The sequence below is a fragment of the Neopelma chrysocephalum genome, unplaced genomic scaffold (genome assembly GCF_003984885.1).
Source record: "Neopelma chrysocephalum unplaced genomic scaffold, ASM398488v2 Primary Assembly neopelma1_147, whole genome shotgun sequence".
Lineage (NCBI taxonomy): Eukaryota > Metazoa > Chordata > Aves > Passeriformes > Pipridae > Neopelma > Neopelma chrysocephalum.
The window spans coordinates 8354575-8370919 of NW_020897809.1; the positions used below are offsets into that span (position 1 = coordinate 8354575).

Consider the following 16345-nt stretch of genomic DNA (forward strand, 5'->3'; position numbering starts at 1 on the left):
CTTCTTTAAATTCAACAACAAAGGCATGATGGGATGTTGCAGGATAAAAATGTGACCTAAAGTGGCTGTGACCCTGAATCCTCACAGTCTGGCAGCCACACTGTCTGGTGCTGTGATATTGGGGATAGTGATACAGACACAGGGCAGCAGCGTTCTCCTGGATGCAGTGTCCTGACATGAGACTCTGTGGCTGTGAGCAGCTGTTTGCACCAAGGGCGTTGCTGGTCCTTAGCAGAGCAGCGTGTTATCTTGTGTCTCCCGTCTATGGAACAGGCTCTGCAGATAATTGCCTCTTCCCAGCCTTGTGCTACAAAGAGCAAAGTGGTACCACAGAGCTTTGGAAGTCTCAGGGGTTGGGTGTGTGGTTCAAAACCAGTCTTAAAATAATGGTTTTCCCTTCAGTAGCTAAAGCTGGCTGTAGAGTACTTGTGGGACAAGGGAAGGGTAAAGAGCAGACTTGGAGCAGGATGAATGTAAGGAGGAGTATGTAAGAGCTGGGAAGCAAATGATTGCCCAGCTCCATGTCCTGCTTTCACTGTATTTCTTAGCCATGCCCTATGTGTCCTTTGCAGGGCCACATGGAAGGACTTGTCACAGGTGATTTTTAGGGCAGCTGGATGGAGTTAAATGTCAAACCGGTGTGAGCATTTTAGAAAAATCTTTCATTCAAAATTATGCAGGGTCCCCCTGTGCCATTTGATCCAGTGGAGAAGTGGGTGCACAGGGTGGGAGAAAAAGGCCAGTCTCTGCTATGTGATTCCTGGTGCACGATTCCAGGCTTCCATCTGCACGGTTTGGCACATGGTGGGCTGACCAAAGCACGGCGTTTTATTAACAAGTGTGTCCAATGGTATGTAAATGTCCTGACAAACTTGATCCTTCACCATTCAGCACATGGTAGCGGTTGTCGTTCGGATTGTATCTAACAGCGTGTAAATGTCTGTGCCAGCTCCAGCCTGCTCCAGTCAGGGCTGAGTGGAAGCGGCTGTCAATGAACATTTTATGCAGGAACAGTTTTAACTCGTTTTCAATGGTGGCAGCTTGTGCTGGATGTAAGGATAATGCTAATTAATTTCACATTTTTCTGCCTCCAGACCAGCCTGTGTGCAAGGTATGCCCTTTTCCCTAGTTAACTCTGCCTCCGGATTTTAGCCCATCAGGGGAGGCTAAGATTGAGTTTTACAGTTCAATACAATCTCTTCAACTGGGAAAAAAAATTTGCTTGTTTTTATAAGAATTTCAGAAACAGTTCTTTTGTTCAGTTTGCTGGAGATCTGTTGTTAGTCGTGAGATGCAGGAGACTGTGTAGATGCTGTTTAGTGACTTGATAATTGGAAGTGTGAAACATGTTTCTGCAGGGCTTGGGAGGGCTGCATGTCTTCTGTGGGTGTAGTTTTCAAGGCATATACCTTGTCCTTTTGCTTTCACTTCTCTTCATGCATAGATGTAGGTTTGCCCTGTTGTTTCCTGCCTGTGCAGGTAGGAAGCGAACACCAGAATTCACAGCAGCAGCTTCATCCAAACCTGCTGCATCACAGTAGGACACTGGATGGTCCCTGAAGTGCATTTTCTGCAACGTTACCAAGATGTTACTCACTGAAAGCAATTCAAACGGCTTCTATGTAAATTTATATAAGTAATTTATACAGTTATCATGGTCTTAAATCCTGTAGAATGGAACAAGTTCCAGCTCTTGGCTGTGATTACCCTCACTGAGGCCACGGCCGGGCTGTGTCAGTGCAGGGAGAGCTTGCACAGGTCACGTTTGTTTATGGTGGATAAATGTGTGTGAGGTGACTTGCCCTTGGCATCACAAAGAGGCAACAGCAGTGCTGAACACAACTGGGGTAAAAATATTTCTGACATGCACATGTGGGTTTTCTTAAGCAATGCTTGAAAAATTGGCCTCAGTAGTGAGGTCGTTACACTCCAGACCTTGTCTGAATTGATACAAAGCTTGCAAAAGATAGCTAGAATCCCACTGAAAATAAATACCTAATGTTTTGGAGCATGAAAATGTGGTGGTGGCCTTCTTCCTAATAAATCTTATAGGAACTAGAGAACTGGAGAAATAGAAATCTCTTAAGTTACAAGAAGAAGATTGAAAGAAGCTTAAGAATCAAATGACAGAGCTGATAAGAAAAATATATGTGTCACTAAAAATGAATGATAGTTTAGAGGATGATAAAAACTAAAAATCATTAAAAGTTATAACCTCCTCTGAGGTTTTAAGTTGGAGCCTTACACCGACCGTGCAGAAAATCACTGAAATAGCATTTGAAAGGAAAACAATACAGCATCAGACTGAAAACAGTGCTAATGTAAACTGGCGTGGTTTGTTACATGGAACTGCTGTGTCAAGCTTTGCTTCCCTGATAACATAGCAATGCATTTGAGAAGGCAACAGAGCTCAGCAGGTTAAATATATTTTACTGGGGGATTTCCGTAGACCTTGTCAAAAGCTGCTGATCGCTTTTCGTTTCTCCAGGAAGCAGCTAAGTATTTAAAACAAACAAACAAACAAAAAAACCCCAACCACAACAACACAAACGGGAAAAAAACCCCAAACAAACAAAAATCCCCAGAGAAATGGGAGGAGAGGAGAGAAAGGGACAGGTTTTCCGTGAGATCGGTGAGAGGTGATAAGCAGATGCCTCAGGAATGCCACGTTGTGCTGTTATCGCTGATCTCTGACGGGGGCAGCTCCACTGCCTGGTGCCGGATGGTACCGTGCAGCTGAGCACTGCCAAATGCAAAGCCACGGACATCAGACAGAAGGAATGTGTAACCCGGCTCACAAGGAGTCTAAATTCAACCGCGTTGCCTGAGGCAAGAGAGGGAGCTGGAGTAGATGTAGGCTGCACGGTTAATGCTGCTGCTCCACACACAGCTTTGTAAGAGCAATTAGTAAGGGGCTGGAGAGGTGAGTGAAAATGTTATCCATAAGGGATTTCATGATGAAAATAGTGTGTTTACACAAGCCACATTGTTTGAAGACAAGCCACTGATCGATTACAAAATGATGTTTTACATAATAATTGTTGGGTAAACAATCCTGCATTCAGTCTCCAAAGGATACTGTAAAATTATAATGGAATGAAACAAAGTGTCGAGAGGGATGTAAAACAACCAAGGAACTATCCTAGACAAGACTTTGTTACTTAGGGAACAGGTGAATCATAATGGAATATCTTCCCTCTACACATGCAAATAGTAAATAAGTTAGCAGTTTTCATTGTCTCTCCTTTAGAATGCAGTAAGTGAAGGTTTGATGGGACTGGGAGGGATCTAACAATCACAGAAGGATGACTGTTTCTGCACTGCGCTGTGGAGTTAATGTTCAGAACCCTCACAAGACTCAGAAGAATTGCAGCAGTGTGCAGCGATGGCTCTTGTATGTGCTCTATGATTCCTAAGTGTAGTTAGTAAGCACTTTGGAGCAGGTCATGTCCCACTCTGTGTTTATAGTATGTCCTGATGCTTTGGGATTCTGCTTCAGGCTCAGAATTTAATTTGTAGCTGATACAACAAAAACATGTATAATGTTTGACGTGATACTTGTCACCAGGTGTCTTTGCACTGAAAGCAGAAATTCTCATCTTTTTGTTTTGTTATGAAAAATACAATAAATCTTCCTCAAAGCTGTATCATGGCAGTGTATAGCCAGTAATGTTTTTTGGAGAACTTGCAGAAGAGTTTCAATGCATTCCATTACTGATGCTGAATAGACTGGCCGAAATGTCTTCAGGATTCTGTGAAGGTATAAGCAGCTAACATACCTAAACTAATTATTAAAATATGGCTGTTTTTGCTCTCAGTAAAAAAAAAGCTTAGAGGGATTCAAAGCTGAATTCACTGCTGGGGCACCTGTTTAAGGAATTTGGGTAGAAGAGGATGGTGGAAAGTGTTAAGTGTGCTAATGTTCCTTGTATCCATTTTTTTGGTACTAATTTCCCTCTTCTTTCCGCTTCCCCTAAAAGGACACCCTGTATGCCTACCCCTGTGGCTCTGACCACACTCCCAGCCCCATGGCCAGCCGTGTACCCTTGGAAGCAGCCCCGCTCCTGGAGAAAACCGAGGCCCGTCTGACAGCTGTGGCAGTGAATGTGGAAGATGGCCACACCATTGCTTTTCTGGGAGACAGCAGAGGCAGGCTGCACAAGGTATGATCTGGGTGCAACAGAAAGCAAAGAGGATAAAACTAATCCAGGATGCTCAGGTGGAAGGGGGAAAAGTGCAATTTCTCTTGTCCCTTGGAAGGTCGGGTTCCTACTAAAGACTGTTACTATCAGACAGTCTCTTCTCACACTCTGCTGACTGTGGAGAATGTGAACACCCCAAACAGTGGTCACATTGCCTTTGGTTACATCTGCACTGAGTCAGGATCAGGGCTGGTGCATCCTGCGTGGTTTCTGCAGGTACTGTGAGGCACGTGCTTCATGTGGCTGAAGTCATGGAGGTTTTGGTGGGAGGTTGAAATCCTTACACACAGCAGGGGTTCCAACTTGTTCCTGATGTAGGATGGGTGTCCACAGCTCCTGTTAGGATGCTTTGCCTGCACTCAGCTGTGATCTCTTGCAGGTGTACATAGGAGCCATGGGAGATGCACATATATACGCTTCGTTAGCTGTCCCGTCGAACAGCGTGGTGAGTGGAGACCTGCTGTTTGACCAGTTGCAGGAGCACCTCTTCGTCATGACCCAGTCAATGGTAAGAGCAATACAATCCCTTCCACAGACGAGTTGAAAGCATTTGAGGTCCAAACTACTGACGGGAGCGTGGGAGGCAGAGGAACTTTGTATGGCTAAGCCTGTGCTGGGCAGCAGCTGCCTGTCAGTCTGACTTACAGGGACGGGGACTGGCCTTTTCCAAAAGCTGGAGGAAGCCTTGTTACCCTAAACCGTGTCCTGTTGGCATGTGCATTTTCCTAAGTCTGTCAGACTGTATCAGCAATGATGGAGGAATGTGAACTGCAGGCTATAAAAGGCTGCTCTACTGGCATGAAGACAAGGGACCACAAATTCCTGGGTTCCACTGTATTGAGCAGGAATTGTTTGGACAACAGTCTGCATCTCCATCTGAGCAGAATAATGTGAGCCTCTGGGTTCACATGTGACCCATCTTGGTTTCACAGGAGATTAGAAGAGAAAAGGGAGGTTTTGTGTATTAAAAGTGTAGCACTTCTGTTTTTAATCAGTTAAGAGATTAAGCTGTTCTTCTGTAGGCATGTAACCTACAAAAAGCAGGAATGTGTGGGAAATGTCTGCAGATAGCAGAGGTGTGCTCTGACCGGGAATGTAATAACAATGTTGCAGATGAAATCAAGCTGTATAAGGAGCCCTGTGAGGCACCTTTCCCTCTTCTCCTGCTCTCTGTAATTCTGTTTGCGCCCAGAGGCAGTTGGAGGAAAAGAGGCACTGCGATGCCTCGGGCTTTTGGGATATTGGTGTCTGCTGAGTAGGAAATCCAGCTATGGATACTTCATTTGAGAGGATTTGTACAACACCACTCATATCAGCAACTTGAGCTGGAAAGAAAAGGATCCTCCTAGCAAGGGGAAAAGCAGCCCTTGAGTTGCTCTGAAGGAAAGAACAAACAAAAATGAGAGCATGCTGGAAAGCTACTGCTTCCCTTCACTCCCCCAGTGCAGTTTGAGATACTTGTAAAATTTGTAACACTTCAAAGGAGAAGTTGAAATCTGTGAGTGGAAGAAGATTAGGGAAATCTGAAATATATCCTTAACAGTAATTGTTCTGTCAATTAAAAGATGCAAATTACATCATGTACTTAGCAAAAGTAATAGGTCTGGGATTAGAAGTTGGTATTTCAAAGTAGCTGACAGTAGTAGCTGAAGTGTAGTAGTGGATTAAAGAGGGCAAGAGGCTGAAATCAGCAAGGATGGTAAGTTAAAGCAGAGAAGTTTTGCAAGTAAAATTTACCTCTAGATGGCAGAAGGTTTTTATTCCACATTGATAAAAGCTTCATGGTCTACTTCCAGTCAGTTCTGCCAGGTAGAACTGGACAATAGTGCAGATGGATTCAGAGGCCTCAGCCAGAGCTGCTGTCTCCAGCTTCAGTCACCTGCGTGTCAAGAGAGATCTCATACGACAGAGTCCAGAAAAGTAAAAGAATGGATGATATTCAGTCTGCTATTCTTTAATCTACTTTGTTAAGATACAGTTTTATGACTAAATAAAGTCACCTTCTTGCAAAATGTGTCACAGATAACTTATGAATAGCAATATGCTTTACTTGCCTCAGTGCCTCTGTACAGCGTGATGTGAAGTAGCCACTCAGATGGGCTCTGGAAACTTGTTCCTTTATTTTTTGCTTGTTTTTATGGGAAGATAAAGTGGAGATTGAGAAGTTGCTTTGGTAAGCATGCAAATATGGGACTTTTTAGTTAGGTATAAGGAGCCAATGATCTTGGAGCTGTGTTGCCTGTGATGTGTTTTCACTTTTCATTTCTTTTTGTGACAGGTGGTAAAGGTTCCCATAATGGAATGTTCCCTGTACTTGGACTGTGAATCCTGTCTGGCACTGAAAGATCCCTACTGTGGCTGGTGTGTCCTTCAGGGACGGTAAGATAGATCCCTGTTCACCTTCAAGGATTTTAGAGAGATAGTGCTTAGGGATTGTCTCTGCTTCCTCTCTTCCTTATATCTCTGTCTGGTCTTAGTTTATTTTTAGTTCCTTTGTGGGATATTCACTCTAACTTACCATTCCTCTTTCTGCCTCCCTAAAAGGGCATCTTTTCATTGCTTTTTGGGTCTTTGCTCACCACTCACGATTCTCCTGTCCAGTGGACTTCAGCCTGGCTTTAGTCTGACTGCAGCTCAAAGTGCCTCATTTCAAATGTAAAGAAACTATCTTGTCTCTTCTTCTGGTGTCACTCTCTTATTTATCACTCTTTCACTTCTTGCTCCCCTACTGATGTTGCTTAATGAGACATTGTTTATTCCAGTGTGTGTGTCTGTTTGCTGGCTCTGTTCCCCTGTAGAAAACCAGAGGAACTAGTTCATGACCCTTGAAGCTCCAGAAGTGCCTACCCATCTATATTTTGGCAACAGTTCATCCTATTATTGAAAGTGGTGGGAAGCTGGGACTTCTGTGGCTTGTGTAGCAGCTTCCCCAAGACTCTAGCAAGGCTTGAGACAGTCAGTGTCCCCTTGGAAGCCAAACCCCTCCTGCTGCACAGATGTCTCACAGGGCTTCTTGCTGTTTCCCTGCAGGTGCAGCCGTCGCTCCGAGTGCTTGCGGTCCAGGTTGAGTGAGCAGTGGCTCTGGAGCTTTAACTCTACCCAGCAGTGTCTGTCTGTCCAGTCACTAACTCCAGCCAATATCAGCAGGGAGGAAAAGAGAAATGTGAGTGGTGATGATCCTCTGATGACACTCAAGCTGTAGAGAGTCCCCTGCAGACTGAGGAGTCACAAGTCTTTCTGTTGCTTTCTGTGGGGTACTGAACCACTGAACCTTCAAGCATGTTCTTTGCTTACATGTGGGACTTATCTCCTGGTACTGCCAAGTTGTTCATTTGATTGTTTGGGGTTTTTTCCCCATAAAACTAAATGTCCTCAGCTGCTAAAAGTTACTGGGTATTTTGGAGTATGTGATGGCTGCTTGGGTGCGATCCCTCCTTGTTTTAGTATCTATAGGGTGCCAGTGTCTCTGCTTTCAGTGTTTGTTCCTGACACTTGCTGTCAGGAAGATCTGAAAGGGGTAACCCAAAATTACATCTCCAGTCTGGCATGTGAGAGCTGGCAGAAAAGCTAAGAAGGTGCTGGAGTGATTTGAAGTCTGTCATTGTGTCAGGAAATGGCAAGAACCTGTCTTTTGCTAGAGGCTTGGGCAAAAGGGGAAGTTGTCAGTTGCTGGAGGAATGCCAAGTTCAGTTTGGGAATGGCAAGAGATGATGAATGGAACAGTCAGTCCTAGGAGACATTATAGGAAAATGAGTGTATGTGTAGATAACTACTTTATGAGGTTCTTCCTTTGAAAAAGCAGAACCAGAAAATTAGATGAAATGAGGGCAAATTATTAGAGGGCAAATTATTTACTGGATAATATTGAATTGGCAGATATTCTTGGCCATCTCGGATTTACCTTCTCTGCGTGAGGAAGAATTTTACTCGTGTTACTTTGAAGATTATGAAAGCCCAGCAGTTCTGACAGAGTCAGGAATCATGTGTCCTTCTCCAGATCCCAGCCAAGCACCAGCTTTGCCAACAGGAAAAGGTTAGTGAAATGCTTTAAATGGAGCATGATAGCTCTGATAACATTGTTGGGAGAAAGTACATTGTAGGTCCATTACATTGCCAGGATTAACAGCCATGAGCGTATGTGGACTGTCAGCAGGTGTTCATTTCATTCCTCATAATATCTGTTTACTTTCTGCTTGTGTGTCACACACATCCTGTGCTATTTTGGGCTGTCGCCAAATTCCAATGCCAAATTCTGATAGTTGGAAAAGAGATCCTGTTTGAAGGGTTGTATGCAAATCTGAGTGTTATTTGAAATGCAGTCTCGAGGGGTGACTGGTTTGGCAGCTTTGTCATAAATCAGGAGAGAGAACTCTCTTCAATAGTGCTGTATTATTTAAAGCAAACAAAATGCAAACCTTCTCAAAATCCATGTAGTGGGAGAAGGAAATACATTTAAGGAAAGGCAAGAAGAGACCCACAGTCCCTAAAGTTAGAAATGAAGCTGCAGTGCGGCATAACCTCAGAAAATACATAGTCAGCCTGTGAACAATAGCTGGCTGAGTATTGCTGATTGGCCACTCTAAAGGACCTGGAAAGTTCTCAGTTTATCTTCTTCTCATTGGATTTTACCCAGCCTGTCAGTGTGAGCTCTGATGAGCTGATCTCTTCAAAGAGCTCGTTCATCTGATGGAAAAGGCAGGTGCCAGTTGGGAAACGTTCCACACAATTCACCTAAAGGGCTGAACAGATTTTCCAAGCAAGTATGCAGCTGGCTAATAGGTCTGAAGCAATCTCCATGGACATAACATGACAGCTAACACACTCATTCAATCTCAAACTCCTACATTTTCAGTATTATTTACAGTATTATAATATCTGGCTTTCACACTACTGTAGCCTGGAAGAAAACAACCAGGGTGGTCAGAAACAGAGGGAAAGGGCCTCATGGACTGCCACTGCAGGCGGAGTGGGCAGGATTGGCTTCCCTGTTTAGCTGTGCAAATGTGGGCCTGCATTTAAGCAGAGTTGTGAAAATCAGTGTAGTTAAAGCCACAGTCTAGTTCTCATTATTCCAGGGTTCAGATATTCTTATCAACTCCTTTGTAAGTCAGTCTTGCTTTTAATCCAAGATGCTTTACCTACATTACTTTCATATTGCATCTCTGAGGCTTATCCAGTGGCTCCTGTCCTGTGGCCTAAACCTGCTCATGGATGGTTTCTGTCTGTTTGATCTATTTGTGTTGTCCTTTTGCTTCCACAGCTCTTCTCCCACTCGATGAACAGGCATTCCTAGCATAGAATTTTGCCATGTTAACTGTGCCAACTTTTCTTCTGTTCCTTAGACTTCCTCTCTCGTTCACTCTATTGTTAGTCCTTCTTTGTACAGCGTCTGTACTCTGCTAAGATGAATTTGAAGCTGGTAACTAGATTCATACATTGCTTTTTATGTGAGATCCCATCGGGGCCTTAGATACCAGCACTTTCCTGTTCCTACTTATAATACTTTCCCCAGCACACTAAAATATTTGCCTTTTCCCAGCTTTCTTTTAAAGGTTGCATACCAGCTTATCTGTCACTTGTAGCTGTTGAGCCCCAAGCTGGTAGCACAAACTCTTACTCTCAATTTGCAAGTGCTCGACCTCATCTTCTGTACTGTCAAACAGCATTATTGGCATCATGGGAAATAATGGCCTCTTTGGAGAAAGGAATATTTATAAACACGGTGTCATAACCCTGAAATGCTGGGAGGTGTTATCCCTTCCAACACTGCCAAATGCAATCACCTCTATGACAGTGATAGGAGTTGGCAGTACTGCAGTGACTCCAGCCTCCAGCCGCATGGGATACCCTTATTTTCTCCTAATCATAGGTTTCCATACACCCCTAATTACTAACTGATTGATTAGCATACTGCTTTACTTGTTGTCCTTTCAGGAACCCAGCTTAGGCCTGACTGATTCTTCACATGTTAATTGTTTTGCTGTGACCAGAGCTTGCTTGCAAGAGGAGCTCTGAACTCTCATTCCGAGAGGAACAGTGGACAAGGTTCTTGTTACTTATTTTTATGGCCAACTGCCTTTGAGAAATGACAGCTCCTGGACTGGAGCAGTTTTCCATTATTTGAAGAGCTAATAACCACCTCTAAGGTTGGAGGCATTTGTCTAGAACAAGATTAATTATCTGATTTAGTACTGTCATATGCAAAATATCTCCTTTAGGCTGATGCTATCAGCTGCAGCAAGTTTTGACCATCTCTGGTCTACAGAAAGCAGTGACAGTCTCTTCCCAAAGAAAACAGGGCTATCCTGAGGCTTGTGGTTGACGTGAGATCTGGATTGAAAGCAGATAAGCCTTCAGTCATTGCAACTGAGATTACAAGTCTCTTATAAACTTCTTCACTGACTCAGTTCTCAGTCTGGTTGTAGAACAAAGCTCTCAAGGTGAAGGCAGTATGTGAAGAGCCCTGTCCATTCTAAGGGTTTCATTTTCCTTTGGATGACAAAGAAAGACAATCAGCTTTGAACCTCAATGTTACATCTTCCTCTAATACAGAGATGGCAGTGGAATTATAGAGATAAAGATTGAGGGATCTTCAGACTAGGCTTCCTTCCCATGGGTTGCCAAGAGCTGTCACAAACTACACCTGACAGACTTGTCCAGCCTGTTTTTAGTGTCTGTAGGATAATCCAGTGATTGAGATGCTGGAAGCATGGAAGGGGATCTGTCTCTGTGTTTGACAGTGTCTCTCCTAAAGCATGCTGTATCTCCTAACAGTATGGCAAACTATTATAGGGGCTCCATTTCTAAGAAATTTTTATTTTCATTTCCAGATCATGTCACCATAAAGCTCGTAGTGCGTTTCCATGACATCTTCATTGCTTCTGTGGACTTCTCTTTCTATGACTGTGCTGCAGTGGCCCTGCTGTGGAAATCGGCACCGTGAGAACCTGCTTTTTCTGTTCTGTAGTTCTAGTGAGGGTGGCTGTACCTTCCTGGGTCGTCCTTTCTTAGCAGCTGCTTTTCTGTCATTGTCCCAGGTGTCAGAAGTGTGTGAGCAGTCTCTGGGGATGTAACTGGTGCATCCAGCAGCACCTCTGCACCCACAAAGCAGCCTGTGAGGAGGGAACCATTATCTACAATGAAAGGGTACGTCTCCTACTCAGTCCTAGTCCTGTGTGCTGTAACAGCCTCAGTGAGTCAGATCTCTTCTCAGGTAAAATAGCAGCTGTCAGTAACATCAAGCAAGGAGATGAGCAAAGAGGAGCTCCCCTTGGAATGACACGAGGCTCTGCATCCCTGATACTACAGATTTCTGGGGAAATGTCATCAGATGAAGCAGGTCACCCTTATCCTGGGGCTGTCCAACCTGTGTTTTCAAAGTGAGGGACAAGAGCAAGCTGGCCGGGAGGCTGCAAGTGGGGAGGTGGAACAGATGCCATTTTTGGCTGCCACAGGTGGCCTTGCAGTTTTGCAGGGGATGAAGACTGGCAGACCTCCCTCTGAGAGGAGGTGAGAGCAGGCACCCGTGGGAAGAGGGAATGTTGCTGGATTTTCTGCACTGTGAGCATTCCCCAGTCCCATCTTGAGAAGACAGCATAAGATACAGCTCTCATTAAAATCCGGAGAGTGAAGCAGCCTCTTGTCTATGGGAAGTGATACAGAGTGTTTCTCTGCTTGAGTTTTATTGTTTCATTTCTTTCCCTCTTCTCACCCCACCATATTGTTTTTCTCTAGGCCCAGATCCCATCCTCAAGTGTGTATCCTTCTTCAGCCGCTCCCCTCACCAAGTCCTCTACCACAGCCCCAACCATGGCCACGAAACCCGTCACCACCCCTGTGCATGTGGGACCAAGCACTGAGGCCCCCACAGAGCCCATCCACGTCACGCCCTCCGCAGCCCCAGATCCGATGACTGAGCCTGTGGAAACCCTCAGCTACACGTACCTGACTCTCTCGACCGAAGCCGCCCCTCTCCAGGCCGCCACAGAATCCCCGCTCCCACCACCAGCAGACAAACCTGCTGTCACTGTGCCAGAGACAACCTCTCCCGCTGCATCTGTCCTCACCAGCCCATCCAGAAGTGTGGATCACGCAGCCCTGCCCACTGAAGGGCCAACCACAGCCCAGGAGCCACGGCACACCGACCCACCCACCACCCCCGTGGGTAGCCCCCTGCACACGTCTGCAGCAGCAGTAACACCTTCCTCTCCTGTCACCAGTTTGAAGTGGGCTCCAAGTCCTTTTCCTACCACAGAGGCACTGACATTTGCCATCCCATCTCCCCAGACCCCCAGCCAGGTGCCAGGGAGCCCTGTTGCCTCTGATGACTCTCCTGGATTGCCGGGAACTGAACTATCTGCTTCAGAGCTCACACCATCAGCTCCCCCGGAGTGGCTGCTGGAGGAAGGCACAGAACTCCAGGACACAGAGGACTGGATGGATTTGCTGCAGGCTGAGAATGACACATCTCTCTTCTCTGCTTCCACTCTTCTGTCGGGTGATGGCGATTCTTCAGAGAGGGATGTCCCTGACTTTCCTCGGATCCTTCACCCTGACCTTGATTATCAGTATGATGCCCCTGAGTTTTGGGAGGAGGTAAGTTACTGGGCTTTGGAATTCATAGACTAAGGCTTGTAACTCTTTGATATTTTCATACAGATTGCCAGTCTAGTATTTCAGCACTCAGGAGAGATTTTGCCCTGTGGTTTTTTCAGAATGAAGAGCCTAGCTGGGGTCCAGATGCATGTCCCTGCGTGCAGGGAATCCAGGGATCTTCACTGTTTCCAGTCAATGTGGCGAGGAAGATAACCCTGCTGGGAAAGAACTTCCATCTCTATCAGGTAGTCAGCTCAACACCATCTCCTTTGAGAAACTGTATTATTACAGGGCACTGTTTGGGCAACCTGGCCACTGAACTGCTAAAAATATGCATAAGACAGTTGTGGCTTTGCCTAGGTTTCTCCTAGAGGAATGACCTACTTCTGTGCATAAAGAATTCCATAGCTGGATTTATTGGTGGGTAGAAAGTCACCCAGAAAAAGGGAGAGTACAGGTGTGCACCAACCTGCTGGAGAAGATCTGCATGTGTTTGGATTAAATTGCACCTGTGCTGCCCTGCAGATGCTAGTTTTTGGAATAACTTCCTGCTGAATCCCTGCTGATTGTTTGTGTCTCCATAAACTAAAGATAAGTCATCTGTTCCCTTTCCTTTCTGGCATGCTCAAGTTAATGTGGCTATTCCTGTCATACCTGAAACTTCTGCAGTGGGGAAAACCACCCTTGACAGCTGTTTCTTGGGTGTGGCTTTGATAAAAATTCTCTTTGCTTCTCAAGACAGAAGATGATTTAGTAACCTTTTACAAACAACTGCCTTGGAACATGCAGCACACAGACTGATTGTTCCTTTATACGTTAAACCTGACATACTGCACTGCTCAGAGTAGCAGAGCTGGTTACAGATAGATGCATATCCATAGTTTTTACGAGAAGTATCTAAGCAATTCAGTGGAAGGTTGCAGGAAAGAGAGAGAGAGAGGAGAAAAAGACACTTAGTGTTTTTTACATGCTCTGCCCTAATCTGTGTACTCCACTCTTCACTTCCAAGCTGGTGTTTCACAGAGACAAGCAGGCATAACTTCACAGTCCCACTGGTTTCCCTTTAATTCCCTCCTTTGTGCTGAGTTCTCCCCACACTGACACACGGGCTCCCTTCTAGGTGTTTTGTTTTGTGTTGGTTTACCTTTCATACATGGAGGCAGTGACAGCATAGAGAGCCCTTGAATGTAGTGTAGAGTTGGCATAACGAAGGGAATGGGAGGAGCACACTGCTGGCACAGTAGGTGGCTTGGTAAAAGGTACTGAGCTGGAGAGGCAGGACAACACTTGTGCAGCCTGGAGCTGTGTCATGGAGAAGTGGTGCCATGTGTCTCTTCTCTGCAGGACCAGCAGTGGGACTATGAGTGTGTCCTGAACGTGGAGGGGAGGACAGTGGTGATGGATGCTTATGTGGAAGGAGATGAAACAAACCGGTCTCTCTGTTATATCACCTGCCAGATGAACCAGGTGAGTGCTCGGATTACTGTGCCAGAATTCACACTGGTGCTGGTTTTGCTCAGCAGGCTGGAAGGCAAGCTCTGGGGAAAAGAGCATGTTTTGCAAAAATATCTGTAGAATATTTAGCACTATGGGGCCCTCATCTGTGATGCTGCTGCCCAGCAGTACTGGTATCTTCAACTTGCAGGAAGGTTGTGCAGTCTGAGCCACGCAACCTTTTGGTGCATTGGCTGTAGCAGGGGATGATGCTGTCTCTGAACTGACCAGCACAGTGCTGCTCCTCCTTTAGCTTGAGGCACTGTTGTTTGTCATTCTCTGGATTGTGACTTCTGTGATGGTTGTTCTGTTGTGAAAAGAAAACTGCTGTCAATGCCAATGTTCTTCCTTGGCAGTAGAAGCTAGCCTGTGGATTGTAAGATTACCGGCAAAATTAAAACAGCCATGTACGTTTCTGAATGATATGTGAATTTTGCTTAAGGCAAGATTTGCAAGCAGAGGTGATATTTTTAGTTCACAAGCTCATGTAGTTAAGGGAGAAGAACAACATAGGCTCTTGTGCACATGAGCCCTACAGACCAATTGTAATCTTACATCTTTAGCTCTACTGAAATGGCATAAATGCCAGCTTGAGCAGTTTTCTGAGCAAGTGGCTTGTAGATAGGAATACCCCATTTAGGAATGCAGTTAGGAAGTTAGACAAGTATTGTTGTGAGCACACATTTGTTTTTAGTGTTCATCCTAGTGAACCAAAGCCTGCTGCTTTTTCTAGAGCAGAATTGTGGCTGTAGGAATCAGTGAGGACAGGCCTGTGCTGCCACTGCTCCAGCTAACACTGCCTTGTCTGCATGCATGGGAAGCTCCATGTAGGCTGTATGTGCCGTGCACTCTGCAGGGCAGATGTTGATGCTTTTTGCCTATTCAGCTGTTTTGTTGTGCCTCTATTAAATCCTCTTGATGGTCTTTGTCTTTTCAGTACAGTTACACAGCATCTCAACTTGAATTCAACGCTGTGGTGTTTGTGCAGAGGCGACGACACCTTCGAGTGGACAGTGCTGCAGATCTTCACGGTAGGAGTGCAACACCTTCCCAGAAGGAAAACATAGAGCCTCACTTCCCTTGCTTGTCACAGGGGCAGGAGGAGGAGCGGGTTCTGTATAGGGTGCCAAGTTCCTGGATTGTTCTGTGCCCTATGGGGGGGATGTTTGCAGATGCCTCTGACTTTTTCTCCTTTGCAGTGACTTTTTACAACTGCTCTGTGGGACACACTGATTGCAGCCGATGCCAAACAGCTGACTCAAAGTACAACTGCGTGTGGTGTGGAGGTGACAACCCCAGCTGTATCTTCAGGGGCTCTTGCAAGGAAGAAATTGAAGACCTGTGTCCAGCACCTCTCATTCACTCTGTGAGTAATTTGCTCGCTAGTGTACTGCACTCGGGGCAAGGAGGGCTCCGTTCTGCAGTGGAAATCAAAGGACTGTGAACCCAGAGTGCAAACAGTGCAGCTGGATAATACATTGGCCATCTGAAGAGCAAGGTAGTCCTATTCAATTGTGATCCCTCAGTGTTGTGAGGATTCTAGGCTGTTGTGCTGGGCTTTCAGTTTGCTGATAGAAAATAGTGGGGAAAGATGCATTTGTATCTCATGCAAGCTGAAAATGGTACACCAGGAGCAGAATCATTCAGGAGCTGGGAAAGGATGCACAGGATGGATCCTCCAACTGTCCCCAGCCAGACCCTGAAACAGGTTGGCCCAACTGAGCCTGGGGCAAAGGAGGAGAGCAAAACCTAATGATAACAGCACAGCAAAGATGGGAAAGGCATGAGAGGTTACTGGAATTATTTTTGTCTGTTTATTTTAAATGTTTCTTGCTAACTGCCACATGACAAATGTCTGTAGCCATGTGTCCCTTTTGCTGTCAGCTTGTCCTCCCTCCAGTGGCACACAACATCCATGTGCTGCATCTTGTCTTAGTTTATCTTGGATGCTGCTCAGGGACAGAGCTTTGACGTTTGTGCAGCATGCAATTCATTGTCGTCCTGGTGCTGAGGGGGGAATGGTGCTTGCTGCTTCAATACTAGTAACGTGTATT

The 16345-nt window shown here is 45.5% G+C and overlaps 1 protein-coding gene across 6 annotated transcripts in view; it reads left to right on the plus strand.

The window, feature by feature from the left end:
• The window catches only part of PLXNB1 (plexin B1), a 78849-nt gene that overhangs the window by 40584 nt on the left and 21920 nt on the right, over positions 1 to 16345 (plus strand). For all 6 annotated transcript variants that reach the window (XM_027700607.1, XM_027700609.1, XM_027700610.1 and 3 more), the window contains 12 exons: positions 3981 to 4163; positions 4582 to 4710; positions 6481 to 6581; positions 7233 to 7365; positions 8079 to 8235; positions 11033 to 11141; positions 11240 to 11348; positions 11937 to 12797; positions 12917 to 13042; positions 14142 to 14264; positions 15229 to 15322; positions 15491 to 15657. In XM_027700607.1, coding sequence (XP_027556408.1) covers positions 3981 to 4163; positions 4582 to 4710; positions 6481 to 6581; positions 7233 to 7365; positions 8079 to 8235; positions 11033 to 11141; positions 11240 to 11348; positions 11937 to 12797; positions 12917 to 13042; positions 14142 to 14264; positions 15229 to 15322; positions 15491 to 15657 — 2292 coding nt within the window. The remainder of the gene's footprint in view (positions 1 to 3980; positions 4164 to 4581; positions 4711 to 6480; positions 6582 to 7232; positions 7366 to 8078; positions 8236 to 11032; positions 11142 to 11239; positions 11349 to 11936; positions 12798 to 12916; positions 13043 to 14141; positions 14265 to 15228; positions 15323 to 15490; positions 15658 to 16345) is intronic.